This window comes from Heloderma suspectum, chromosome 1 (genome assembly GCF_057233095.1).
Source record: "Heloderma suspectum isolate Gila_16-S chromosome 1, 16-S_ref, whole genome shotgun sequence".
Classification (NCBI taxonomy): Eukaryota; Metazoa; Chordata; class Lepidosauria; order Squamata; family Helodermatidae; genus Heloderma; species Heloderma suspectum.
This window is the reverse complement of record NC_139458.1, coordinates 398,008,357-398,036,024: the sequence shown is the minus strand read 5'-3', so window position 1 is coordinate 398,036,024 and position 27,668 is coordinate 398,008,357. Positions and strand designations below refer to the sequence as shown.

General features: G+C 42.2%; 1 protein-coding gene across 1 annotated transcript in view; it reads left to right on the top strand.

Annotated features, from left to right (window-relative positions):
* Positions 1 to 27,668, top strand: part of SPATA17 (spermatogenesis associated 17) — a 138,694-nt gene that overhangs the window by 80,471 nt on the left and 30,555 nt on the right. The window contains exon 9 of the mRNA XM_084828788.1: positions 12,582 to 12,714. Coding sequence (XP_084684914.1) covers positions 12,582 to 12,714 — 133 coding nt within the window. The remainder of the gene's footprint in view (positions 1 to 12,581; positions 12,715 to 27,668) is intronic.

The following is a 27,668-nucleotide window of genomic DNA, read 5'->3' as shown; positions in this document are numbered from 1 at the left end:
AAAATTATCTGGCTCTGAAGCAGTGTAGATGCTACTATTATGGCAGATGAGGTGAGGTGTCCAGTGCCCCATCTAGCCACATTTTGTGGCATCAATTTCAGTTAATGCGGTCTGATTATGTAATATGTAGACAAGATGTTTGCAGTCGTGCTGCCAACTTCTCGATCCCTGTGCCTCATTAAGGCTAGCTGACGTGGCTTGGCTGGGTGGGTCCAGGGAGTGGTTAATGCCTCATTATGTGAAGGAGTGATGCCTGATGCTTTGAAGGAGGTGCTAAGAGGAGACCACTCCTGAAGAGGCCCACCCTGGATCCGAGGATTTGTGACAACTATCGACGAGTCACAACATGCCATTTTTAGGTATGGAAATTGAGAGGGTTGTGGCGGGTCAACTCCAGGCATTCTTGGATGAAACCAATTACCTTGACTCTTTCCAGTCTGGGCTCAGGCCTGGTTTTGGGACCGAATCAGCCTTAGTCGCCATACTGGATGACTTATCAAGAGAGGGATAAAAGGAGGGCAACCTTGCTCCTCTTCCTCAATCTTTCTGTGGATTTTGATACCATCAAACATTGTATCCTTCTAGAATGGCTTCATGTGATAGATATTGGGGGTGCTGTGCTTCAGTGGCTCTGTTCCTACCTATGGGGTCACTCTCAGAGAGTAGTGTTGGGGGAGTGCACCTCAACCCCCTGGCACTTGTGCTATGGGGAGCCGCAGGGCACTATTTTATCGCCAGTGCTGTTCAACAAGTATATGAAGCCACTGGGAGCAGTCATCCAGGGATTTGGAATGAGGTGTCATCAGTATGCAGCTGGCAGCTGGCTCTATTTTTCCATAACATCTGAATTAGGTGTGGCTGTGGAGGCTCTGCACCAGTGCTTGGATGCCATGGTGGGCTGGATGAGAGCCAATAAACTGAACTTGAATCTTGGCAAGATGGAAGTACTGTGGGTGGGTCAGTCACAGGTCTGTGAAATAGGTCAATTGCCTGTTTGCAATGGGTTACACTCACCCTGAAGGAACAGGTGCATAGTTTGGGGGTACTCCTGATTCATCTTTGTCATGAGGTTCAGGTGGCCTCAGTCGGTAGGAGTGCCTTTTACCAGCTTCGGCCGGTATGCCAGGTATCGCCATTCCTGGACTGGGATAGCTTAGCCACAGTGGTAGAAGTACTGGTAACCTCAAGATTGAATTATTGTGATATGTTCTATGTGGAACTACCTTTGGGCTTGGTCCAGAGGGTGCAGCTGGTGCAGAACACAATGGTGATGCTGCTAACTGAGGCCTCCTGCCAATAGCAAGCTACACCCTTGCTAAAAGAACTGCACTGGCTGCCACTAAGCTACCAGGCCAAGTTCAAAGTGTTGTTGTTAACATATAAAGTCCTATACAGCTTGGGACCCGGTTACCTTAGGGACTGCCTCACATCTTTTGTCCTTGCCCAGTCTCTGCACTTCCGAGGGTGCCACGTGCAGTGGAGGTTTGCCTCAGTAGCACTTGCAGGAGAGCATTTAGACTTGCAGCACCCACCCTGTGGAACACTGTACCAACTGACATTAAACAGCCTCCCCCCCCCTCCCCCCCCGGTGTTCAGACGTCTTCTTAAAACTCATCTCTTTGCACAGGTTTTCCCTGAAGTGTGACCCAGCCAGCTATGGTTTGTAGCACACAGTAGAGTGTGCAGTTTTATTGCTGATTAATTTGTATTGTGTTACTTTTATTGTTAAATATATTGTTGTTTTTATGCCATTGTATTTTATGTTCACCACTTTTATACCTTTGTGGAAAGTGGTATATAACTTTGAATAATAAATTAAATAAATAATAAAATAAATAGATACGTTAGTGATTTTAACTAGAGCTAGGCCAACAAAGTACCAGACTCAGAATTTAGATTTGTATCATTCCCACTTGCATGGCTATACAGTAAAGGAAGAATTCTGTTTTTAATGTCCATACAGTTTTGCAGTGGCAAAAGATCCAGAGATAGCTGCACAGGTATCACAGGTATCTGAACATGCTTGAAGCTGAACAGCAAATAATGCTCCCTGCTTCCGTCCAACATCAAAGTGCATAGTACCCAAGGAAAGCAAAGTTATTTTGGTGGTGGAGGCAGAAAACTCCACAAACACTGTCTCCTCATTTGAGAATAAAAATACAATAACAATAAAAATGCAATAATAATAAACGGAGTAACTATCAAATTGCTACCCTTTCATGACACCCAAAATCAGCTGCCTCACTCTTCCTAATGGTAGGGCTGGCCTGCCAAAGGATTATTGACACTGTGAACTTTGACAGTACTGATCTCCTGTTTCAAGGGGTAGGGAAACCAAGTCCACCAATGGGGCTTACTTGGGAGAAGGAAGGAGAGGCTGAATGTGACAGCTTGAATTTGATCCCGCAGCCTTTCAAAACAGGAGATCAGTGGTGTCAAAGCACTACGTATGTAGCTCCACCAATATTCAGTCTTGGAAAGCATCTATCCAGAACTCTTTTGCCCATATTGGGCCAGTTCACATAATCATCACCAGCTAAACAAAACACAGTAACTTATTTAAGCCATGGTGTATGCTGGACATGATTTGCTTAATCACCCACCCAGCCATGGCTTGCCGTGTCATCTGAACCTGGGCGTCATGGCTTGTTTGAGGAGATAACCCTCAAATAACCCATGAGCTGTTGTTGTGGTTATTTGAGGGTTGTTTCTCCCTCCAACAAGCCATGTTGCTCAGGTTCGCACGACACGCCGCAGCCAAGTGGGTGATTATGCAATTTGTTCCTGGTACACACCACCACACACTGCAGCTTAAACAAGCCACCGTAGCTTGTTTAGCCTATGAAGATCATCTGAACCATGTCAAAGTCCCCAGTGCAGCAGGGGACACTTCCAGATTTATGCACTGCTCTCACTCAAATTGGGCTGCTTGAGGTATGGATTGTGTATTTTGAAGAGCAATGGGCAGTTGTTGTGAAAATGGGCAATGGACGCTCTGTCTTACAAATCTAACACATCTAAAAGTTTTTTCAAGTTATGTCTAGTTTTTCAGATGTTTCGCAACTTTAGCAATTTGCATATTTTCTGGACTATTATTATATTATGATAAACAGGGATTATCATATATTTTCAGATAATGTTTTCTTAACAATTCAACTTCTATTTGTAACTCTTCCATTTATTTTAATTACTAGCACAGTGTGCAACATTTATTAATCAGCAGAGCCTTTTTAAGTTAAAATACTAAATTAGCTAACCCCATTAACACAGAATACTCCAAACAAGCAGTAATAGGAGAGGTAGTTACTGTGCAAATCGTATTATACATGCGGGTGCTCTAGGGCACAGTTAAGCATGATTACCCTCTTTTGATCCAGTATTCCTCTGCCTCTTCTAGCTAATTTCCAGTGGAAATTTACAAAGTGGTGCCTTCATTTTTCCAGCTTAATTTTTCTAATGAAGTTCTGGTACTTTATAACACTGGGGGTGTAGATAATAAGTCTGTATATAATTAAGAAGTTCTAGAATTTGTCTGCAAAGAAGAGGTCTCTGTTACTTTTGCTTTATACAAGAACTAGGCTCGCATTTTGTCTGAAGCTTTTACATTTACTGCAGACTGAGATTAAAACCAAAAACAGTTTTATATCAGAAAATACAATGTGTACAGTATAAAAAACTGGTAACTGGGAAATAGTCAGTGTAGGACTGTGTAGAGTCTTTAAATAAGAATGATTGAAGATGTGACTTGTTGCGAGACAGTGTATTAAGTTTGACCTAACTAGATTTTTTCTTTTTTAGCATGCAGTTTTTATGTACCAAAGTAGGATTAGCATAGGGGAGCTGAACAAAATTATCCATTAACTTAGCCTGCTCTCTTGGAACAAAAGAAAGGGAACTAGAATCATAGTGTCATAAAGTGGAAAGGACCTTAAAGATCATCTAGGGCAACCTTCTGCATATGCAGGAAATCCACTACTACAGCATCCCGCATAAATGTCCACCCAGACACTACTTAAAAACTTCTAATGAAGGAGAGAACACTACCTACCAAGGTAGTGTGTTCCACTCTTGAACAGCTCATACTATCAGGATGTTCTTCCTAATGTTTAGTTGAAACCTTTTTTCTCGTCATTTGAATTCACTGGTTCAGGTCCTACCCTCTGGAGCAGGGGTCCCCAACCCTTTTGGGAATTTGAGAAACTGTTGTGGGCAACACCACAAAAAGGTTCCCATGGAGGATCTGGCTAGCCACATAATGGCTGCTGTGGGGGCCTGGCTAATCAAGAGATATGTGTGGGGGTGGATGGGGTGGGAAGAGAAATAGCGAGGCTGGGAGGGAGGAGGAAATGGAAAGAGTTGTTTCCTGGCTCGCTCCATCTTCTTCCATCCACACAGACTTTTCCCCTTTGCGCTCTCTCTCCCCACTCCCAGCCTCTAGCCTCACTATTTCTCTCCCTTCCCTGTCCCTAGTCTTCATTCTCTCCCTTCCTAGCCTTGTTCTTTCTCTCCCACTCACCCCTTTATCTTTCTGTTTCTCTCCACTCCCAGCCTCTAGCCTTGCTATTTCTCTCCCCGCCCCGACACACATACCTCTTTACCTCACTGTTTCTTCCCCCTCCTAGCCTCTAGCCTCTCTTTCTCTTTCTCTCTCCTCTACCCCTTTACCTTGCTTTTCTTCCTGTCTGCTAAACAGCTGATCAGTGGCAGGTTCAGGAACAGAAAAGAGAACCTGGTGCCCTGAAGTTTTTCATTTTTTTATTTTACATTTTTGTTTGAAGGGGGGCAGGGAGCTTTATGGGCGTTATTGGAGGTACCCACAGGCACCGTGTTGGAGACCCCTGCTCTGGAGCAACAGAAAACAATTTTGATCAATCATTTATGTGACAGCCTTTCAATTATTTGAAGTTGGCTATCCTATCACCTCTTAATCACCTGTTCCCCGGGCTAAATGTGCACACCTCCTTCAACCTTTCCTCATAGGACTTGTTCTCCAGGCTTCTCATCTTTGCCACCCTCCTCTGGACATATTCAAGTTTGTTGATATCCTTCTTAAAGTGCTCCAGGTGAGGTCTGTCCAAAGCAAAATAGAGAAGTACCGTTATTTCTCATGATTCAGACACAAGAAGTCTACTGATGCAACCTAGAATTGCAATAGGCTTTTAAGCCACCACATTACAGTGCTGACTTATGTTTAGCTTATGTTCTACTAAAACTCCTATTTTTTTATATGTAATGCTGTCAAGCCAAGTGTCATCCTGTATTTGTGCAAATGATTCTTCCTACCTGAATGCAGAACTTCACATTTACGTCTGTAGACGTTCATTTTGTTTTGGCCCAGTTCCCCATCCTATCAAGACTATCTTGAATCCTGTTTCTCTCTTCTAAGGCATTAGCTACCCCATTCAGTTTGGTGTTACCTGCAAATTTGATGAGCATCCCCTCTACTCCTTCATTCAAGTAATATATAAGAACGTTACACAATACTTGGCCAAGGACAGAACCCTGCTGCACCCCATTTATCCCTTCTCTCCAGGTTGACAAGGTGTCATTGCTGAGCACTCTTTGGTTACAGTCCATCAACCAGCAACAAATCCACTTTACAGTAGTATTGTCTACCCCACATTTTACCAGCTTGTCAATAAAAATACCATGGAGCAAGGTTTGTTGAAAGTTTTGCTGAAATCAAGATATACGATGTCCACAGCTTTCCTCTGATCTACCAGGCTAGAATCTCTATCAACAAAGACGATAACATTAGTTTGGTATGACTAGACATGATCATGATCGCAGTGTTTTTCCCCCTAAATGCAGACAGCCTGAATGCTTAATGATTTGTTCTAGAACATTTCCAGGTATCAACATCAACCTGACTGGTCAGTAGTTACCAGGAACCCATTTTTTCTCCTTTCTGAAGATAGGGACATTTGCCCACATCCAGTGTCATGGCACTTCACCTGATGTTGGAGATTTTTTAAAATTATAGACACAGACCCTGAGATTACATCTGTAAGTTCATTAACTATTTTAGAATGCAATTCATTGGACCCTGAAGATTCTATTTCATGTAGAGTGGCTAGTTTCCTATACCACCTCCTTACCAATCTTGGGCTGCAACTTTTTCCCTTCATCATTTGACCTATTTTTGCTTGGCCAAGCACAGTTTCCCTTGTGGGAGAAGTCTGAGGCAAAGTAAGAGTTGAGCAGTGCTGCATTCTTTCTGTCTTCTGCTGATATTTCTCCATTTTCTTCTTGCCGCAGACTTACCAATTCCTTGTTCTTCTAGCTCCAAACATAGTCAACCCCCCTTTGGTTATCTTTAGCATTCCTCGCAAATGTAAGCTCGTTTTGAGCTTTAGCCTTCCTGACATTCTCCCTTTAAGCTTTGGCCATCTATTTGTACTTGTCCTCGGTGACTTGCCCCTCCTTCCATTTCCTGTGCGTGCCCCTTTTAAATCTGAGCTCATCAGAAACCTCCTTATGCAGTCACCCCAGTTTCTTTAGATGTCTCTCATTTTTCTTGCTTGCTGTAATATTTTGTCATTGTGCTTTCAAGAAATTGCTTTTAAGAAACTTCCACCCCCTTGAACTCCCTTCTCCTTGAGTATTTCTTACCATGAGATGGCACCCAATATTTCTTTAAGTTTGCTGAAATCAGCCTGCTAAAATTCAGGGTGCACGTCTGAGTATGCTCAACTTTCTCTCAGTATCATGAATCCTAAGATGCCATGGTCATTTCTATCCAAAGTCCCCACTACTTTCACCTCGTTGACCAGTTTGCCCCCATTGCTGATTCCATGTGTCTCTTCTCCCACCTTCTAGAAGGTTAAACTGTCAGCAAGGCAAGTCAGGAATTTATTAGGCCTTTCCTTCTTGGCAGAGCTTGACTTACAACAGATATTGAGGGATTTGAATCTTCCCATTACTACTATGTCTCTCCACTTTGAAAATTTGGTAATCTGATCTCCACAAGATGCCTCATCCACGCCTTCGGTCTGGCTCGGCATTCTGTAGCAGACGCCCACAATGATATTGCTATTATTTCCCTCTCCTTTTATTTTTACCTAAATGCTTTCAGCTGACCTTCCATGTTCAGATTCATAGATTTCCTCGCATGTGTATACATCCTTTGCATATAATGCTACTTGCCCTTCCGTCGTTTCTTTTGAATAAGTTATACCCTTCAATATATGCTTTCAGAAATCACACACTGCATTGTGTAGTGCGTGTCATAGGTTGTGCACTGCTGCCATTATTGCACTGCTGTCACATTAATGCAACTCAATATTGTATTCCCCTGAAAAGATTTGAAACCTTCATCACAGTTCCTTCTACTACTGGCCTGCACAATTTGCGACCTGTAAAGTTAAAGGCACCCTGCTAGCCACGTTTAGTGGCCCAACAGGAAAGTTAACAATCCTGGGTTTTTTGCCCATCTGGAACTGCAAAAACAGAGAGGTTGTCAAGTATCTGGCAGGTCACAATACATGGCTGGTTGGCTGCATTCAACTTGGTGGGCACAAGTTGCGCAAGCCTGGGCAGTCTATTGGGCGTACACTGGTTGCTGTGTTGTTTAGTAAACATTTTGTTGTACAAGTGTGTCGCTGAAAGTGTTTCACAATATTCCCATTACTATCAGATCACTGGACCCCACTAGGGATCTCTGGACAAATATTGTAAATGAGTGCCAGTAGTGAAAATAAAGTGATGATTATTCACAGCCTTAACTAGTGTTCAGTACTGTCAGGCCTTGGCCAGGGTCAGAGTCCAGACAGTTTAGTTCTGGGGCCCAGAAGATGCTAATTGTCAGTCTGTTAGGGCCAGAAGCAGGTCTGTGGTCCAAAGCAGGCAGTGTTCAGGTTCAGGCAATCAAGGCTCAGAGGGGTCAGAAGCAAGTACATAGTCAAAACTAAGCAGGAGCCGAGTCCGGAGCTGTAGTCCAGGCTGTGTCAGGATTCCCTTAGCCCCCACTTCACTTCATGCCCAAACATACACAGATGAGAGGCTTCAGTCTACAGCTTTTAATCCATTACTTCACATTACTTCACTTCATACAGATGCAAATTCTCAGAGACTCTCCCTCTACAAGGAATGCCTTCAGGGGATCCAAATGGAATTTATGAGAGTTGCGGCTGTTTGAAGAGGGAGGCAGTCTCGCTAGCCTAACTTAAGCAGGGGAGGTCCCTCTCTTGTCGTGAGGCCTCCAAGTGCAGCTTTTCATGCAAGGCCAATTGGGTAGACCGTCTAAGTTCCGCCCCTGCCTTCTCTCTCTTTGCTCTGCACCTGTGCCTGGCATCTAGTAGGTCCTCCTCCTGTTTGCTGCCTCTCATGGGGGGAGGGACCCTCAAGCTCAGCTATCTGGACGTTTGTAACCTGAGAAGCAGGCCTACTCATATCTGGACTAGCCTGGGAAAACACCTCCCCCATGTCTGATGGTTCTCCTTCAGAATCTGAACTGCTATCCCACTCCCTGTGCTCAGAAACACCCCTGACAGGCTGGGAAGCTGATGTGCCTGCCCGGACCTTAAGATCATCATCAGCGGCCCTTCTCCATGAGCCCCTGCCAAAGGAAGTGAGGCGGGTGGCTACTAGGAGGAGGGCTTTTTCTGTTGTGGCACCCCGGCTCTGGAATGAGCTCCCTAGTGAGGTTCGCCTGGCACCTACATTGTATTCCTTTCGGCGCCAGGTGAAGACCTTTTTATTTTCCCAGGCATTTTAGCATTTTAGCTTTCTAAATTTTTATCTTTGCTGTTTTAAATCTGTATTTTAAACTCCTGCACTGCTGCTAGGTTTTATTGTGGTTGTATTGTTATATTGTGGTTTTAATGTTCTATATATTTTAAATTGTTTTATTGTGTGTTGTTTGGTTTTAATTTTTGTGAACCGCCCAGAGAGCTTCGGCTATTGGGCGGTATAGAAATGAAATAAATAAATAAAATAAATAAATGTTTAGGCAGAATCTTCACATAAGAGACAATTTGTGGGCTGAGGAGCAAGCTAGAGTTTTGTAGGGCTCAGTGGATTCGACATTGAGGCACTTTTGTACTGCAACATAGGTGTCACCATCAAGCCCCAATTTGACATGTCCACACATACACACGCACTGTTGTCCTACAAGTACTGAACTGCCCCTTCAGAACCATTAGGAACCCCCAGAATTTCTCCATGTTTTGTTTTCTTGGGGTCCATCTTACTATAACCAGAACACATACTGTTAACCCACCTTAACTTTATTTTTGAGCTTCATACCATAGGCTGGAAATTACACTGTACACCACCAGCAGAATTATTTATATCTTGTTTCACTGGTGTGGAAGTTCAAGTAGTTTTGTTTCTGGAATGAGAGAGGCTCACTGTGACCTACTCTGAGAACTCTGGTTTAATCCCAAATCCTATGTAAGGGAGTCTGAGTTCTTTATAACCATCTAAAGCCCAGGTCAGGCATTTAATTTTATCTGAAGGTTTAAATACAGTACCTGTGCCATTTTGCTCTGACAATCCAATATTCAGAACCTAATGCATCAGCCAACGTGGAGGCCATTTCATTATATATGTTAATGTGAATCACAAAATATAATTGGATCATGAAATCCTTAATTTCTGTAAATATTCATAATATATGTTTCCAATCTGGGCTATTATCCATGGGATTTTATTATCAAAATGCAAGGCTGTCCTGGGATATAAACTTAAGCTTAATTTCTAGACATAATGATAAATAAAGGAATCTTATAAATAAAGGAATCTTTATATGTTTCTATATTAAACAGGGAGCATTGCCTTTGATGTTTTACAACACTTCTCCAATGTATTTCTTATTATAGAAAGCTGTTTTTAAAAACACCTTATTCTGAGGATATTAAGGCTACCCTAAATTCCATGCTTTCGTGGGCAAATTCCTAAGCTACTAGCCTTGTCATTTCAGTCATTGTCCAATCCCCGGAGAGAGCCAATTTTCTTCCATGTCTGAACAAAAGAAAAATGTACTATTAAAATGCAATTCAGAAGTGATAAAAACTGTAAGTGGAGCAGCCGGCTTTCAGCACCTCCTATGTATACTCAGGGACGTTGGGGCCATATTAATTTTTTGTGTGTGTGATGTCCATCCCATGTGCAAATTAGCCCTGGAAGTGCTATAATCTGTCTTATATGAGAGCCACCTGTCCCATGAGTATATACATGCTTCTGTAGCTTTGTATAATTTAAAGCTCTGCTACTTTCCTGCTTTTGTTTTGTTAATTTTCAAGAGCCCTCGGTTTAGAATTCTTTATGGGCAATTTGACTGGCCAGATGCTAATAAAGCCCAATTTGTTTCTCCACAAGGAAGCTTTATTGATATGATTTACTGTTGATAAAATATTAATTTGTTTCAATAAAGGATTTTAAAATGGAATTTAGCAAGTTAGTTAAAATAAGAAGACTGGGGTTTTTTTAGGTGCCATCATAAAGGTTGTATACAGCAATAAAAAACGTAATATTGTTAGCCCTTAAAAAACAACTGTTCCCTCTCTCTTTTTAAGGGTCTTTAGGGGTTTGTTTTTACTCTTTTCTATATAGCATCTGTGAAAAATAATATTTTAATATTTCCTTATGATATATGAGGACAATAATATTTTTGCCTGCTGGTACGGACATCTATCATTGTAGTGATTTAATAGTTTAGAGTGTGATCCAAACAGTTTTTTTCATAATGCATTTACTCTCAGGGATGACATGGGTATATGGAATTGTCCTGCTATATTCACTACACTATTATGGCATCTTTTTTTATACATCATCTAGTGAGCAGCCAACTGCCTTTCTCCCCTTAGCAAGAACTTCTCGTGATTATATAGGTCTTTGTTGGTAGTAAAATGTCTGTCATCAGTTTAGATGGGAGCAGCACCTCAGTAACCTCCCCATCCCCAAGTCAGGTCCCTGAAAAGTGCAATGAAAGCTATTTATATTGTTTATCACCAGTGTTTTATTGGAGTTTGACACAATATGAGTTCAGTCTATGTCACTAGAGCCCAGAGATGAGGTGTGGGAGAGATCTCCATCAGGGCAGCCTAAATGGTTCTCTCTCCTCCCCGTCTCCACATGCCATTTTCTCTTCACAACAACCCTATGAGGTAGGTTAGGCTGAGAGACAGTGACTGGCAGTAGTGTCCATTGCATCCAGGCCACAGACCTCCCTCCCTGCAAAAGCACACCATGTTAGTATAGTTGAACCCCTTATCTATCTTCCCTGCTGCTTAGAAGTCTAGCTGGGAGGGTGGATGATCGATCATGCAAATGAGTAAGCAGTGCTCTCTCACTGGGGGAAGAGCTATTTCAGATCTCTTGCCTGAGGGGCAATATTTATTTATTTAAACTAATTTATATCCTGCCAGTTCTTACACAGATGTTAGACAGCTAACAATATGGAATCATAGAACAATTTCTAAACCAGGGAGCAGCCATTCCATCAGGATGCAGCAGAGGGAGATAAGAAGCAGGGCTATTCCATCAGCTTTGTTGAAAGACCAGCTCCATTGGGCTCTTCCCTCAACTGTTGACTGGCAGCAGCCATTTCATCAAGCTGCAGCAGGGGGAGATGGGACTATCTTTCCTTGACAGTATGCAAGTCACTTTGGGAACATTTAAAATACAATAAAGTCAACTTTTAAAAAAACCAAGCAAAGCAATAACAGGGTGAGCAGCAGATAAAAGCTGAAAAACAACTAACCAGATAGATTAAACACTAACTGAAATGCATGTATCTTCAAAATAAGAAAAAAACAAAAAAAAACAAAAGCAGCAGGGAATATATCGGGTAGATCTCCCAGGGTAGAGAGTTCCATGGCCTGGATACAGTCATGGAATAGGCCTCCTTGTGTGGGCCCATCAAGCATGCCTCAGATACAGGCAGGACACACAGAAGCTTCTCCTCAGTCGATCTTAGAGGGCAGACAGGTTCATATGGAGGGTCCCAATGGGCTGTAAAGGTGATGCAGCTTTAAAAAATGAATTGGTAGGCAGTGCAATTGAAGCAATAAAGAAGTCACACATTCCAGAGGATCAGCCTCAGTCAGAACTTTGACAGCAGCAGTTTGGACCAGCTGCAGTTTCCTAGCACTTTTCAAAGGCACCCCATAAAGAGCATATTGCAGTAGTCCAAGGAAGAGGTAACTAAAGCATGTGTCGTCACAGCCAAACCTGCTTTCTCTAGGAACAGGACTGAAGCTTAGAAAATAAAGTAACTGAAGCTGGCCCTAAGTCATCATGGGATGATACTTTTACTTCAGTCTGTCCTCCAGTTGCTAAATAATAATTTTACCTTATAATGGGCTTACCTCCATCATATCCATTGAGATGATGATGTTTTTATTTAAAAATATATTGTGTGATTTACTTTCAGCTACACAGAATGGAAAGCAAAGGAGAGAAGTGAAGGGAGCCCATCACTGAAAATGCTTTAATTAGCCATATACAACAGTGATAAGCATATGGCTATAAAATGGTTACAGAGGAACAAATGCTTTCCATGTTATACTGTTTCTTTGCGATTGACATGATATGGATTAGCAGGATGGAAAATATACATATGTATGTTCACCTTTCAGGTTTTTGCCATTTTCATGCCATGAGTCTGATACGTATGTCCCATCAATCCAGAGAGCAAGTAAATATGGCCAATCAAGTTATGGACTCAAACACTTCCGGGAAGAACATCCAGAGAAATGGATAACAAACAAGGTGAGCTATATTGGAAATTCAAAGCTAAGTTACAGCTTTGTAGACTTCTTAAAAATATCAAAATCAATCAGATCCACTTTACCAAATCAATTTCTACTGAAATGACATAAAAGCTTACGGAATTATTGGGAAGCTATGAAGCTTTTTTCAGTAAGCATTCCTTGAGGGTAAAAGATGGACTAAAACCCCTTTAGTATATTTTATAGAACAACCAAGAACAACCAATTGGAAATTGTTAAAAAGTAATGCAAAAGAAGTTTAAAAAACAAGTAAAAATTGAATATATAAATATTGCCATTATTATTTTTGAAATTTGATGTTAGAAATGCAAAAAGTTATGCAGCAAGGAAATTCTGCAGAGAAGATGAAAGGAGTAAAAGTTTGGCAAAATGACATTGAAAGTTTTGATAATATATTCTTGAAATATTCTGTGTAGACTTTATTTATTTAAAATATTTATTGGCCCCCTTTCAAAGCAGAAGCCCACCCAAAGCAGCTTATAGCAATAAAATACATAAAAATGTTCAGGGGCGCGCACACACACACACACAGAATTTTGGTTTTGTAAAATAATGAGGGGGGGTTCACTTTCGTCCAACTCAGCAGTGAAAGCACTCCTTTGAATTTGTATCTTAGGGTTCCCAGCTTGCACTCCAGAGAACTGAACTGTACCCTTAAATTCCCCACTGAACAGAGAGAGGAAAGAACCATGGCTTCTCCCTTTCTTCTCCTCCCGTCAGGCCCAGCATCAGCATGGCATTCTTAGGCAGTTACTGAGGAACTATGGGTGCTGGCACTTGAGACTTTGGCTCCCTTGGTCTCCTTGGTTCAACGTTACCTTGGGGCAGGTTTCTGCAAGCTGCCCTCTATTTAAAATTTCCTGCAATGCCCCAGAGTAATACTCCATGGAGGCATTATGGGAAACGTAAAATGGTGTGTGGCTTGCAGTCACAGTATCACCTCTGCTGCCTGGTGCCATTGCCAGTAAGGCAGTGTTCCGGTGCCATTGCCATGCTAGGGGGAGGAGCACCAGAAGACAGTTTGCCAGGGGGTAGCCTTGAACCTAGACTTGGCTGTGCCTCCAGTCTTCCCAGGCCTGCTGTAATGACTGTGTGTGTGTGTGTGTGTGTTCGGTATATCTCAAAATCTTACTTCTGGTATAAAAATTGTTTAGATCCTCTTTTACCCTGTTCACTCTCAGAATATTTTCTCAGTGCGGAAAACCATTATGTATAGTTCTCAGGACTGGCAGACCAACTTGTGTAAGATAAGTACCTCCTTCTTCCTGCATCAAAGAACATTCAAGGATGACAGTGTTCAAGGCTTAACAACAGTTGCCGTGAACTTCGTAACACTGTACCAAAAGACTTAATCTTCCCCCATCCATTGCAATGAATAGGGAATCCTTGGAAGAGAGGGAGTTCTGTGTGTGCAGTGGAATCATAACCCCCTTCACAAGTGATTGCTGGATAAATATCTAGTTACCTGAATTACATGCAACAATGTTATCCTATTTTTGTGGTGTACTTGATTATGTGTAGGGCTGAACTCAGATGACTATCATGGCCTTGTTCAGGAGCATCTAATGGGGGGGGGGGGGCTTTTCTTTGTTTGTCAGGGAAGAATGCACTGAAATTCACCCAGTAGCTTCAGCAGTGGTGGTGGGATGGCTTCTTCTATTTTTACTTTTTAGTTTAAATATAATAAAGTAAGGCCTCTAGATGGGGCCACCGTATTTTCTTCCCCAAATACTCCAAACAACATTGCATCCAGGTAATATTTGCTAAAATAAAATGTCTGGATTGCTAGCAACAGAACTGCATTGTGCCACAGGTGTTGCTACCCATGGCAATGGCAAAGTAAAGTTAAAAATAAAAGTTGAAGAAGCCGGTCTTGTAAAAGCTAAGGTCCCCCTGCTGATGGCAGCCAAATTCATACACACACCCCCAATGGCAAATTCACACATAGACACACACCGTTCAGGAGCCTCAAATCCCCAAGGATAACTTGAACAATAAATTAGGGAAAACCCTGAGTTTACATTGCAAAAAAGCACATTAGAAGGAACAAAGCTGGTTGGAATATTTCAGTATAAGCAACAGAATACAATTGTTAGACTGTTACTTCATCTTTTTTTGTGACTAAATTCAGACATGAGTGAAAACGTATTGTGTTCAGACATTTCACATTGTCTGCTTGCCAAAACCCCTTTCAAAATTTCTTACTACAGGCCTTGATGTTTCTCAAAACTTCTAACATTGTATAAATAGCTCTTCAGTGGAAAGAATTCAGTACAGGATAGGATGTCAAAAGTTTAAAAACTGAACTCATATAGGTAATCAGTCACAAAGCATGAAATGGAAAGAAAACAATTGAACAATTGCTTCTCGGCTGCTTTTGTGAGTTCTTGTCAGCTTGAGGAAGCAAAAGATTCTGATTTTATGTAACCTCCCTGTGGACTTGAGTTAAAACTGACTATGGAGATTTTTTTTTTTTTTACACACTTGGGTTTTGCTACATTGACACATGATTTTGTCAGTAGCAATGTGACTTAAACAGCCTAAATATGCACTGGATTGCAGCTTTTGTCAACTAATTTATATGAATCTTTAAATTGTGGCTAGGTTCAGATAGAGCTAAGAGAATAAGCCCTTTGCTTGTGTAGTCCCTTTCCCACATCCTCTCATATCCTCCACTTGGATTAGTTATTTTCTGATTAGATGAAACTAGAGGTGTGAAGGCCTGGAAAAGAAACCGGAAAAATTTGGGGGAAAAGTTTTTTCTCCATTTTTTTCCCCAAGGACATTTTTTGTTTTTTTCTGAAAAATTAGGAAAATTGAACAGCTTTGGATTATGAAGCACTTTCTTTTAGACTTTGACAAAATATTTATATATTGTTACCCAGCCTTTACTCCCCCCAAAAAGATTTCTGAAAACTATGTAATAAGAATACTTTTATAGAAAGACTAGAGATATAAAAAGTCTAGAAATATTGAAGTCATGGGATAATTTTTTTTTTAATCCTCTCTATAAGATTCCCAGCATAGTTAGTACTTTCATTCCTTCTTAAAATTATTAATCTCAAGTATATTTTCCTGATAGACATTTATGCTCAGTTTCCCAATATGTGAGTAGAGTCACCACTTGTGCAGTCTTGACAGCTTGGGTTTTGTTCTACACAGTCCTGTGTTTCTGATGCTGTAGCTGTCATTTAGGGAGCAATCCTATCAGGATAGGTGGCTGGCTGCCTCTGAACTCAGAGGTGACCGCCTATCCAGCACAGGATGGGTGGAGCACGGAGGGAATCTTCTCCTCTGCACTCTGCCCACCCTGCATTCATGGCTAAACGGCCGATTTTGGCTGTCTAGGCACAGGACTTCGGAGGGGCGGGGGAGGCCAGATGACGCACATGAAGTGTCATACTGGCACTTCTGCACTCTGCACCTCCAGGAACACCCTCTTTTGCCCCACTGCACACTGCTCATCTGAACATGGAGCCTGGACAATCCGTGCCGCCTATGAGGCGACGGGGGTTGGGAGGCGGTTTTCCGGGAATTGACCTCAGAGCACGGGCTCCGAGGGCAGTCCTCAGAAACCGAACAATCCTATGGCCGTCTAGTCTCAGTCTAGCAGCCATAGGATTGTGCCCTTAATGTAGTTCTAATTTATTCAGACAGTAATTACAGATTTCCTAACTGAGTTTACTTTTTAAAGTTTTAAAATATAATAATTTTATGATCAAGCTATGCCATACATAAAATAACTTTAGGAACAGAAAAGCTGCTTTATGTTCCTAAAGCAGCCCTCCCCAATCTGGGGCTCTCTGGATGTTTTGGAGTACAGTGCCCAGCATTCCTGACCATTGGCCATGCTTTCTGAGGCTGATGGGAGCTGAAGTCCAAAATATCTGGAGGGCACCAGGTTGGGGAAGGCTGTCTTAAAGCAACAAAGTGACTTTGGATCTGTAAAGAGCTCTAAAAATTAAGTATTGCTTATTTTTCAGTTTTTACAAAATTTCCAATTTTCCAAACAAAACCCACAGGCATTTTTCCATGGCCTCAAAATTTCCAGAAATTTCACATCTCTAGATCAAACTATAGTTTGCTGGTACACCCAAACTGGCAAACTGTGGTTTTCACTTGCCCTCCAAACCCGAATTGAAAATGGTTTGAAGCTGTTTGGCAGTCCTGATCTGAAGGACAAACACAAAGCATGGTTTACCAATTCAGATATAACAGCAAACTAGGAAGCAACCAATAGAAGTGTAGCATGTGACAGCAGGAAGGGGGAGCATGCACATACAGGGCTTGTTCTTGTAGTTTGACATTGTGTGAGCTAGTGCAGCGACAATTGTAGCCTGATTAAGAGGCAATTAAACACACTTTGGCCCATCTCAAACATAACAGGAAGCCATGGTTTCCTGCTGCGGTGAAGGTTGGGCTTCCACACTTCCCCTTCCTCTCTTCTTGTTTTTCCATGAGGAGGAAATTGAAGGTATTTTTGTGTTTAAGTTAAGCACACTTCCCAATGTGTCCAAACTCATAGAACTGAGTTTTGTTTAAGCTGGGGTGGGGAATGTTTTTCAGCCTGAGGACTGCATTGACTATGTGGGAAACTTGGGACACTCATGCCAGTGGTGGCAGGGCCAAAACCCAAACTGGGCAGAGCTAGTTTTTTCCCCTCCACTTTAAGCTCTCTCCCCCACAGTGTACAACACCACACAATATCACAAACTGATACTCTTAACACACACAACCACACACAGGCACACATGCCAACATGTACTTCTCTCCCCCTCCCACTGCCCCATTTCCCTTAGTTCCCCATTAAACTTTAAAGTATGCATAGTGAGAACAAGCCAGGATCTGAAACCACAGTTTGAGCCTGACTTGTTCTCACTAACCATTGGTTACCACAGTTGGGTAACTTGTGTCCCTCCAGATGTTGTGGCCTACAACTCCCATGATCCCTCACTATTGGCAATGCTGTCTTGGGCTGATGGTAGTTGTAGACCAAACCATCTGGAGGCCAGAAGTTGCCCATACCCCTGGTTTAAATAAATGACAGTACTCCAAGTTTGGACATCACAGGAACTGTGGATAGTTTAGAAGTTAAAACTGTTTTGCTCTATTTATATATGTTTTATTGTATTTTTATTACATGGACTTGGTTCATACAACACGATAAGTCGTGAGTTGTTTCAGGGTGGCTTGTCATGGTCTTAACCTGGAGTGGATTTTCCAGCATTGGCTGTTCTCTATGAACAAGCCAGCCTGAGAACCCATGGATTTTTGTTGGCTTGTTCAGGGTGGCTTGTTGTGACATTGGAACCCCGCAGAGCATCTTCATCATGGGTTGTCAGGAATGGCTATAGATCCACCTGGCAAGAGTGACTAAAACCCCTGCTGCTTCTTGTAATCTCCCTAGTACCTCTGCCGTCCTCCCTTATCAGTGCCCTCGACCCTGTATTCCTAAAAATTGAGAAGAAAGAACACCAGAGAGTGTTCTGAATGCTTTCGCAACTTTCTTTTTTTCATTTTTATTTTTTCAGTCTTATGCAAGTGCACACATTCGAAAGTCTTCTGCTCTGAGATTTTTTTAAATTTTGCATATTTTTCCCGATCCCTTTTACTGCTCTGCCTTGAAATTTGCATATGTTTACCTTGAAATTTGTGTATCTTTACCAGTCCACCTCATTGCTCTGGTCTGCCTTGAAATTTGCCAATCCCCCTCCCAGAAGTGGCTGACAGCTGCAGGAGGAGCTTTTGGGGTGGGTGTAATTACTTTTGGGAGTAGGCCAAGCAGTCTTTTTTTAAAAAAGGTGTTCACAAGCAAAGGAAGTGCTGAAATGGAGAATGAAATTAAAAAGGACAGTGAAAAGAAGGGGTTATCGGTATGCTGGGCTAAATAGTGGACCCTGATTATTGCGAATGCATTGCCACATTCATAAGGGCTTGGAGGATTATTTTCTTTTTGTGATCTGATGGAGGGGGGGATTTTGCTTAGGAAGCACTGAAGGGGAGGATGAAATTGACAAAGACATTGATGAGAGAGGGATATCAGTATGCTTGGCTCAGGAGTCTTGTGCTTTTGCACAAGACCCCCCAAAAGGCTTGCGACCATATTATCGCATTCATGAGAGCTCAGAAAAGTAGATCCCTTTAGTGATTTGATATGGTGGGGGGGGGGGTACCTAAGAAGCCAGCAACCCCAGCGGACCAATTGCAGAAAGGGTGCTGAGAATGAGGAGTTCTGCCACAAAGGCACCTGGGGTACGTTTTGGGAATGGGTGGGAGGAGTAAAGGAGAAATAACCATGGGAAGCCACAATGCCCCAGATTGTCTGTCAGGAGTAGGGATGTCATGGACACCTGACTGGGTCCAGGAGTCCATTGGGCTTCCCCATGCTCCCACCCCGGACCATGCCCGCTGAGCCCCTGGCCTCGCTTACCCCCACTCGCACCCTCCCGGATGCTCCCCGCGTTCACCTGGACCCATTTATTATATATGTATGTGTGTATGTATGTATCATATATATCCCGCCTTTTTTCTTCCAAGGAACTCCTGGACCCATCCATGAGCTCCTGCCATTTTGCCGAGAAAACTAATATTAAAAGGCCCCATTATATGCCATCAAATGACCGAGAGTACAGGAAATTCTTAACCTGGCACTGGAAAGATAACAATGTTAGTGCCAGGCAGATCTCACTAGGGAAAGCCTTCCACCATGGGGGTGGGTGGGCACCACCAAGAAGACCACCCTCCAAACTCCCTCAGAGGAGCCTCTTGGAGGAGGGCCTCAGATGCTGATTGTAGTGTATGGGTAGGTTCATGCAGAGGTGGTCCATCAGGTATTGTAGTCCCAAACTTTGTAAGGCTTTATAGGTCATATATTTACAAAGATCACATATTGCATTTCCAAGGCCCTAGCAGAATTATAGTATTACATAATAAATGTACTGAAACCAAATCTTTTCTTCAATTTATCTGAAAGTTTTTGAAGTAAAATTATGTGCATTGTTCAGACGTCACACATGATGAAAGTATTTTCTTTAATCCAAAGCCTCCAAATTACTAACACAGCACTTACAATAAGTATGAACTCTCAGAATTAAGAACCTACCAGACACCATGAATTTAATCAACAATTATAGGTCCCATGAAACAGGACAGTTAAGGGATCGGATAGACTAACTATGGTTTCAGTTGTCAAAACACTTACATACTTCCATATTCATTGAAGCAGAAATGATAGCGTACAGCCTTTAATCAGAAGTGGAATTAGTTTGGATATGGATATTAGATAACTGACTTTTAATGGCAGCAATTTCTGATGTTTTCCTTGTTTCCAAAAATGAAGAAGTGGCATTTTAAGACCTTCTGGGTGGGTAACATTTTATGTTATATGCCTTAAATATAGGTGACTGACAACACAGCTGCAGACTTCTTTCCTTATCTGCACATGCATATTTGGCCCTAAATAGAATGTTATTATCTACAAAGCATAAAAATAGCCAGCACTCCAAAGAATTAATTTAGAGAACCTAAGCATATTGCACAGAACATAAAGTTGACCTTTACCGTCTGCAGCTTTTGAAATGGAGTGGGATGTGGAACACATCATAGGCTTAATGTGGCACGACGCTGTCTGCAGAAACTTGGGTGGGACTGTGACTGCCTGCCCATTGCACCCGATGATTGAATCTGCTGTCACCAGCATCCTGATAATAATGAACATTCAGCTTAACGACCGTGATTATGATTATCATAATTGATGTGCGAGTGCAGTGTGTGTGGATCATTACAGCTAAACTGTATGGCAGAGAAACATGGCTTAGTTATGGATAATTTTACTTTTACACACTGATTGGGATAAAATATGCTTTTCAAGCTCAGCAGTCCATCCTACTGCAATTTTAGGAAGAGGTCTGCAAGTGTGGATTGATGAGCCAAGCTAACTGCAAAACAGCCAGTCTAGCTGTTTGTTTTAACTGGTTTCATTTCATTAATACTGGTAATTAATTAAATAATTAGGCATCAACAAAAGGGAAACCTCTTCTGGATACAGATTGCATTAATCAGATGGCAAGTTAAAACTCTTCCTTGCATATGCCGAAAAGAACATTTGTTATTCACTACCGGTGCAATTCCATTAATAGTAGCAAAAGAATGTGCCTTAGCACCAAATTAAAATAGCAAACATTTATCTGTTTTGCTAATGCTTTAGCATTATTATCTACCATCAGTGAAGAACTGTAAGGCCACCTTTTGCCATGTAGACATGGCTATAATCCTGGTTGTGATCCTGTAATTCCTTCCTCCCCACCGCCCTTAATAAGGTCCCACTGTAAGTGACATTATAAGGAGACACAAGAATGCATGCAAGTGATAACTAGAGAATGGGGGTCCCAAATACCTTTGCAATGGCCCTTGGATATGTCTCCAAGTAGATTGTAGATTGGGCTGCAAATATAAGAAAAACCCTGGCTTGGATCCTAACTTTCATGAATGCAGTTCCACTCACAGAGCTGGGCTTTCTCCCTCTCCCTTCCACTGTTGTCCCCTGAGCCCATGAAAATCTGCTCCTCAGAGATGGGAACCCCACCAGGATGGTATAGGACATGGCTGCAAGGGAGGATCAGCAAAAATCAAACACCCATCTGGCAGAACAGCCTTCTACTTGAGGAATGCCACCTTTGGATTCATGCCCCTATGAACAGATAAGAGGGTAAAACAAAACAGAAATGCTATGACAACGTTCTTTTGAAGGTTACTGGTGACTCAGAAAATAATAATTTGGACAGAAGAATATCAAGTAGTGACTACAAAGATTTGAGCCATTCAGTGAAGTTATTTGCATGAGAAAAGATACTGTCAGCACTTTCTAATGTATTTGAAAAGGGTTTGTCAGCAACCAGTTGAATATTTTATAAAATCTGATTTTCAGTTCTATAATTTCTCAGCAGGAAAATGCCATGCTTTGATAATGTTCTGAGACTCTGAAGAATAAATAGATTCTAAAGAGAAAATTACATGGTACTTATTATACTGTCTAACTAGCAATCCAGTGTCATTTGTCTGTTGCATGATAAATGCTGTGTGTTACCTACCTTCTATGTTTCATCAAGCAGCTAGCTTGTTTCGGCATGGGAAGAAAATCTGCCTTTTAATAACTGCTAAATTAAAGTACAAAGAAATTGCAGACTTCCAAACAATTTTTCTTATTGAGTTTACTAAAGAGTAGAACTTATGCACAGTTAACAAGGCAAACAAGAATTTGTTTGCTAAGAAACTTGTTTTCTTAGCAAACAAGAAACACATCTGGAGACCTCATAGGAGGGTGAGGCTACAGTGATCCATGGCAAACTCATCCCTCCCCAAAGTTGTACAGATTTGTTCTGTATTACTCAACTGATTGCATCAAAACATGCTGAAGCAGTTCCCAGGCGAGGTCAGTTTACCGGAAAGAGGAAAACGCATAGTGGCATGAACAAAATCATTTTGGCCACCCAAGCTTGACTCAGTCCTCTAGTTGGGGCCCGCAGCTACTCTGCTCTTTTGGGGTAACTGCCCATAAATCGCTATGCCATTGCCCTAACTGTATTTGGAAATATATCTCTTTGTATGCCTTTGAATGCTCCAAAAATACATTAGGCTAATACTATTTTTATCTAATAGCTTCAAACCTGAAATTGTCAATAAATGAAAGATTTATTTATAATAATAAATAATTTATTATTATACTGTTCAAGGTGACTCACAAAAATGAGATACAATAAAACAGCAACGTCTGAAAGAACAAACAACAGTAAAAGCCAGCAATAAAACAATTTTAAAAAACAGCCAGTACCAGTAAGAGGTATCATAAAATATAATTTTAAATGGTAGCATTTTAAAAGAAGAAAAAAGCAGGAGCATTACAAATAATTATTTGCAGGCAGCTAATAAATTCTAATAAAATCCCCTTCATGGATAACTGCCTTGTTGTGGCGAAGGGGCTTGTGTAACTCAGTGAAGCCATAAGCTATGCCGTGCAGGGCCACCCAAGACGGACAGGTCATGGCAGAGAGTTCTGACAAAATGTGGTCCACTGGAGAAGGAAATGGCAACCCACTCCAGTATTCTTGCCAAGAAAACCCCATGGAATGTAACACAAGGCTAGAAGAGATGACACCGGAAGATGAGCCCCTCAGGTCAGAAGGTGTCTAATATACTACTGGGGAAGAGCAGAGGGAATTTCCAAGTAGCGCCAGAAAGAGTGAAGCGGCTGGGCCAAAGCCGAAAGGACACTCAGCTGTGGATGTGTCTGGTGGTGAAAAGAAAATCCGATGCTGTAAAGAACAATATTGTTTAGGAACCTGGAATGTCAGATCAGTGAATCAAGGTAAGTTGGAGGTGGTCAAACATGAGATGGCAAGATTGAACATCAACATCTTGGGAATCAGCGAACTCAAATGGACAGGCATGGGCGAATTTAATTCAGGTGACCATCATATCTACTATTGTGGGCAAGAATCCCTTAGAAGAAATGGAGTAGCACTCATAGTCAACAAAAGGGTGAGAAAAGCAGTACTGGGGTACAATCTTAAAAACGATAGAATGATCTCAGTACGAATCCAAGGCAAACCATTCAACATCACAGTAATTCAAGTCTATGCCCCAACCACTGATGCCGAAGAAGCTGAGGTTGATCGGTTCTATGAAGACCTACAACACCTTCTAGAACTAACACCAAAAAAAGATGTCCTCTTCATCATAGGGGATTGGAATGCTAAAGTAGGAAGTCAAGAAATCACCGGGATAACAGGCAAGCATGGCCTTGGTGTACAAAATGAAGCAGGACAAAGGCTAATAGAGTTTTGCCAAGAGAACATGCTGATCATAGCAAACACTCTTTTCCAACAGCACAAGAGGTGACTCTAAACATGGACATCACCAGATGGTCAATATCGAAATCAGATTGATTATGTCCTTTGCAGCCAAAGATGGAGAAGCTCTATACAGTCAGTAAAAACAAGACCTGGAGCTGACTGTGGCTCAGATCATGAGCTTCTTCTTGCAAAATTTCGGCTTAAATTGAAGAACGTAGGGAAAACCACTAAACCATTCAGGTATGACCTCAATCATATCCCTTATGAATACACAGTGGAGGTGAGGAATAGATTTGAGGGATTAGACCTGATAGACAGAGTGCCTGAGGAACTATGGACGGAGGTCCGTAACATTGTTCAGGAGGCAGCAACGAAATCCATCCCAAAGAAAAAGAAATGCAAGAAAACCAAGTGGCTGTCTGATGAGGCTTTACAAGTAGCTGAGGAAAGAAGGGAAGCGAAAAGCAAGGGAGAAAGGGGAAGATATATCCAACTGAATGCAGATTTCCAGAGAATAGCAAGGAGAGACAAGAAGGCCTTCTTAAATGAACAATGCAAAGAAATCGAGGAAAACAACAGAATGGGAAAGACTAGAGATCTCTTCAAGAAAATCGGAGATCTCAAGGGAACGTTTTGTGCAAAGACTGGCATGATAAAGGACAAAGAAGGCAGGGACCTAACAGAAGCAGATGAGATTAAGAAGAGGTGGAAAGAATACACAGAAGAACTATACAGGAAAGATCTGAATGTCCCTGATAGCCATGATAGTGTGGTCACTGAACTTGAGCCGGACATCCTAGAGAGTGAAGTCAAGTGGGCCTTAGGAAGCATTACTAACAACAAAGCTAGTGGAGATGACAGTATTCCAGATGAGCTATTTAAAATCCTAAAAGATGATGCTGTTAAAGTGCTGCATTCAATATGCCAACAAATTTGGAACACAACAATGGCCGCAAGACTGGAAAAGGTCAGTTTACATTCCAATTCCAAAGAAGGGCAATGCCAAAGAGTGTTCAAACTACCGCACAATTGCGCCCATTTCACATGCCAGCAAGGTTATGCTCAAGATCCTACAAGCTAGGCTTCAGCTGTATGTGAACCGAGAACTACCGGAAGTACAAGCTGGGTTTCGAAGAGGCAGAGGAACTAGAGATCAAATCGCGAACATTCGCTGCATCATGGAGAAAGCAAGAGAATTCCAGAAGAACGTCTATTTCTGCTTCATTGACTACGCTAAAGCCTTTGATTGTGTGGATCACAACAAACTGTGGCAAATTCTGAAAGTGATGGGAGTACCAGACCACCTTACCTGTCTCCTGAGAAACCTGTACGAGGGTCAAGAAGCAACAGTAAGAACCAGACATGGAACAACCGATTGGTTCAAAATTGGGAAAGGAGCACGACAAGGCTGCATATTGTCACCCTGCTTATTTAACTTATATGCAGAGTACATCATGAGAAATGCCGGGTTGGATGAATCACAGGTCGGAATTAAGATTGCTGGGAGAATTATCTTCAACCTCCGATATGCAGACGATACCACCCTAATGGCAGAAAGTGAAGAGGATCTCAACAGCCTCATGTTGAGGGTGAAAGAGGAGAGTGCAAAAGCTGGTTTGAAACTCAACATTAAAAAAACGAAGATCATGGCATCTGGCCCCATCACTTCCTGGCATATAGAAGGGGAAGAAATGGAAGCAGTGACAGATTTTACTTTCTTGGGCTCCAAGATCACCGCAGACGGTGACTGTAGCCATGAAATTAAAAGACGCTTGCTCCTTGGGAGGAAAGCTATGGCCAACCTAGACAGCATAGTAAGAAGCAGAGACATCACCTTGCCGACAAAGGTTCTTATAATCAAAGCTATGGTTTTCCCAGTAGTAATGTATGGCTGTGAGAGCTGGACTATAAGGAAGGCTGAGCGCCGAAGAATTGATGCTTTCGAACTGTGGTGCTGGAGAAGACTCTTACGAGTCCCCTGGACTGCAAGGAGGTCAAATCAGTTCATACTAAAGGAAATCAACCCTGACTGCTCATTGGAAGGACAGATACTGAAGCTGAAGCTCAAATATTTTGGCCACCTAATGCGAAGAGAAAACTCGCTGGAAAAGACCCTGATGCTGGGAAAGACTGAAGGCAAAAGGATTAGGGGACGGCAGAGGATGAGATGGCTAGATAGCATCACCGATGCAATGAATATGAACTTGAGCACACTCCGGGAGAGAGCGCAGGACAGGAAGGCTTGGCGTGCTATGGTCCATGGGGTCACGAAGAGTCGGACACGACTGAACGACTGAACAACAACAAATAAATTCTGGCCTCTGGCCAAGCAATGCTACTGGCTTCCAGGGAGTGCTCTGATGTCAGAGCACTCCGAAAACTCTGTGCCCTGCTGGCAAGCACCCAGCAGAGCAGCGGGAGCAACAAGAGGCGATCTTCGCCTCTCCTTCTTTCTTTCTGCAGTTATCCCACTAGATACACTTTTGAGCACATCAAGTGGAGTTGCGGGGATGGGAGCTGGGAAACTTAAGATCTGCAGATCCTTGGGGCCTCCCCACCCCCTTCCTCATTTGCATTCTCACCTGAGATCGGAACTCCAATTTTTGGGTAAGGAAGCTGCCGTGGTTTTTTCAGCAGGAGCTGCAAGGGGTGGGAGGTGCAGCGGGGGGTGGAAATCCCATTTGGATTTCCCCTCCTGAGGTCATAGCAGTGCCCATGACCTTGGAGGGAAAACTCCACAATATCCTGTAGCCCCTGGGATACTCTCCCAGGGACCATAGGATTGCTTTCTAAAGGACAAAGGCATTCTTAAATCTGAATGCTGCAGTGGAAGGACAGCAATGAAGGGACAAGATGAACCTTCCTAGGTAGGGAGTTCTAACATCTGCTCTGCCTACATAGAAGAAGGTAATGGCTAAGGAGGGGCATACGAGGGCATATTGCATGTAGATTCCTTTACTACTAGGTATTCTTGTCATGTGTTCCAAGGACTTTATAATAGATTAGAAAATTATATTTACATATTCTTTATCGTTGCTGGTTAAAGGAAGGCTCACCAAGTTATGTGCTTGTGCTTGTCCACCCAAACCTCCAGTCTGTATAGAAAGAGGTGAACACCACCAGGAATGAGTCAATAACAACTCCAGACGTCAACTTAGCAGCTGTTGGCTCCCACACCATAAAAAGCCAGACAGGTGATCAGATCCTAACCAGCAGGGTAATATCCCCACTCCCCAATTTCTGTCAAGTCTTGATGACTTTGCAGGAGTGGAAAATCAGGTCAGTCAATGCAAGTTTGTATCTGCGAAGATGATTTTCTGCTAACTGAGAAAGGATTATCCTAGTATAAATTGCTTACCCCTCTCTGTAAAAAAAATATATTACATTTTCCAGTACAGGAGATTATATTCTTGTCATTTTTGCCAAGAGCAGGACAACTACAATGAGGTTTTGAAAGATGTTAATAATGAGGCCAGGTATATGTGTGTGCGCGTACTGCGATGGAATAATGATGTCCTTAGTAATATACCTGCCCTGCATGCCACTGCATAACCTGCTGTTCTGTTGGTGCAATATAGTTGGTGACAGAGCTTGGGACCCAGAGAAGTAGAGAACAAGTCAATCAAACAATACAACACCATGCATATTAAAACAGACTTGGTGCCCTGATGTGAAGCTGCTTGATTGAGCAGTGCAGTGTCAACCATGTCTTTCTTCTAATGCTAAAAGTAATGTACATAGACAGAGTGACAATCAGAGTACAGCCTCCCATCAGCTGTAATTAATCTTTTAGTTAACAGAAAGACTAGAAAGCCTCTCATCAACCACTTCTGAAGTCAGAGAGACCCTGCTTTTTGATGTTTGTATTCTGAGTAAAATTGTCCCCACCAGTTCTAACAAATTGAAACACTAGGCTAATTATGGCAGCTAATGAAGTGTGTGGAATGGTCACAGCTTGTCGTGAAACCGTTCCTTCAGCTCAGATTAGAGTTTCATCAATCACTTTTTTAAACTGATCCAGAATTGCTTCTGCCCGGTGCTTGGCATTTTTAATGCTGTTTCTGTAATTGGTTTTTTCCCCAAA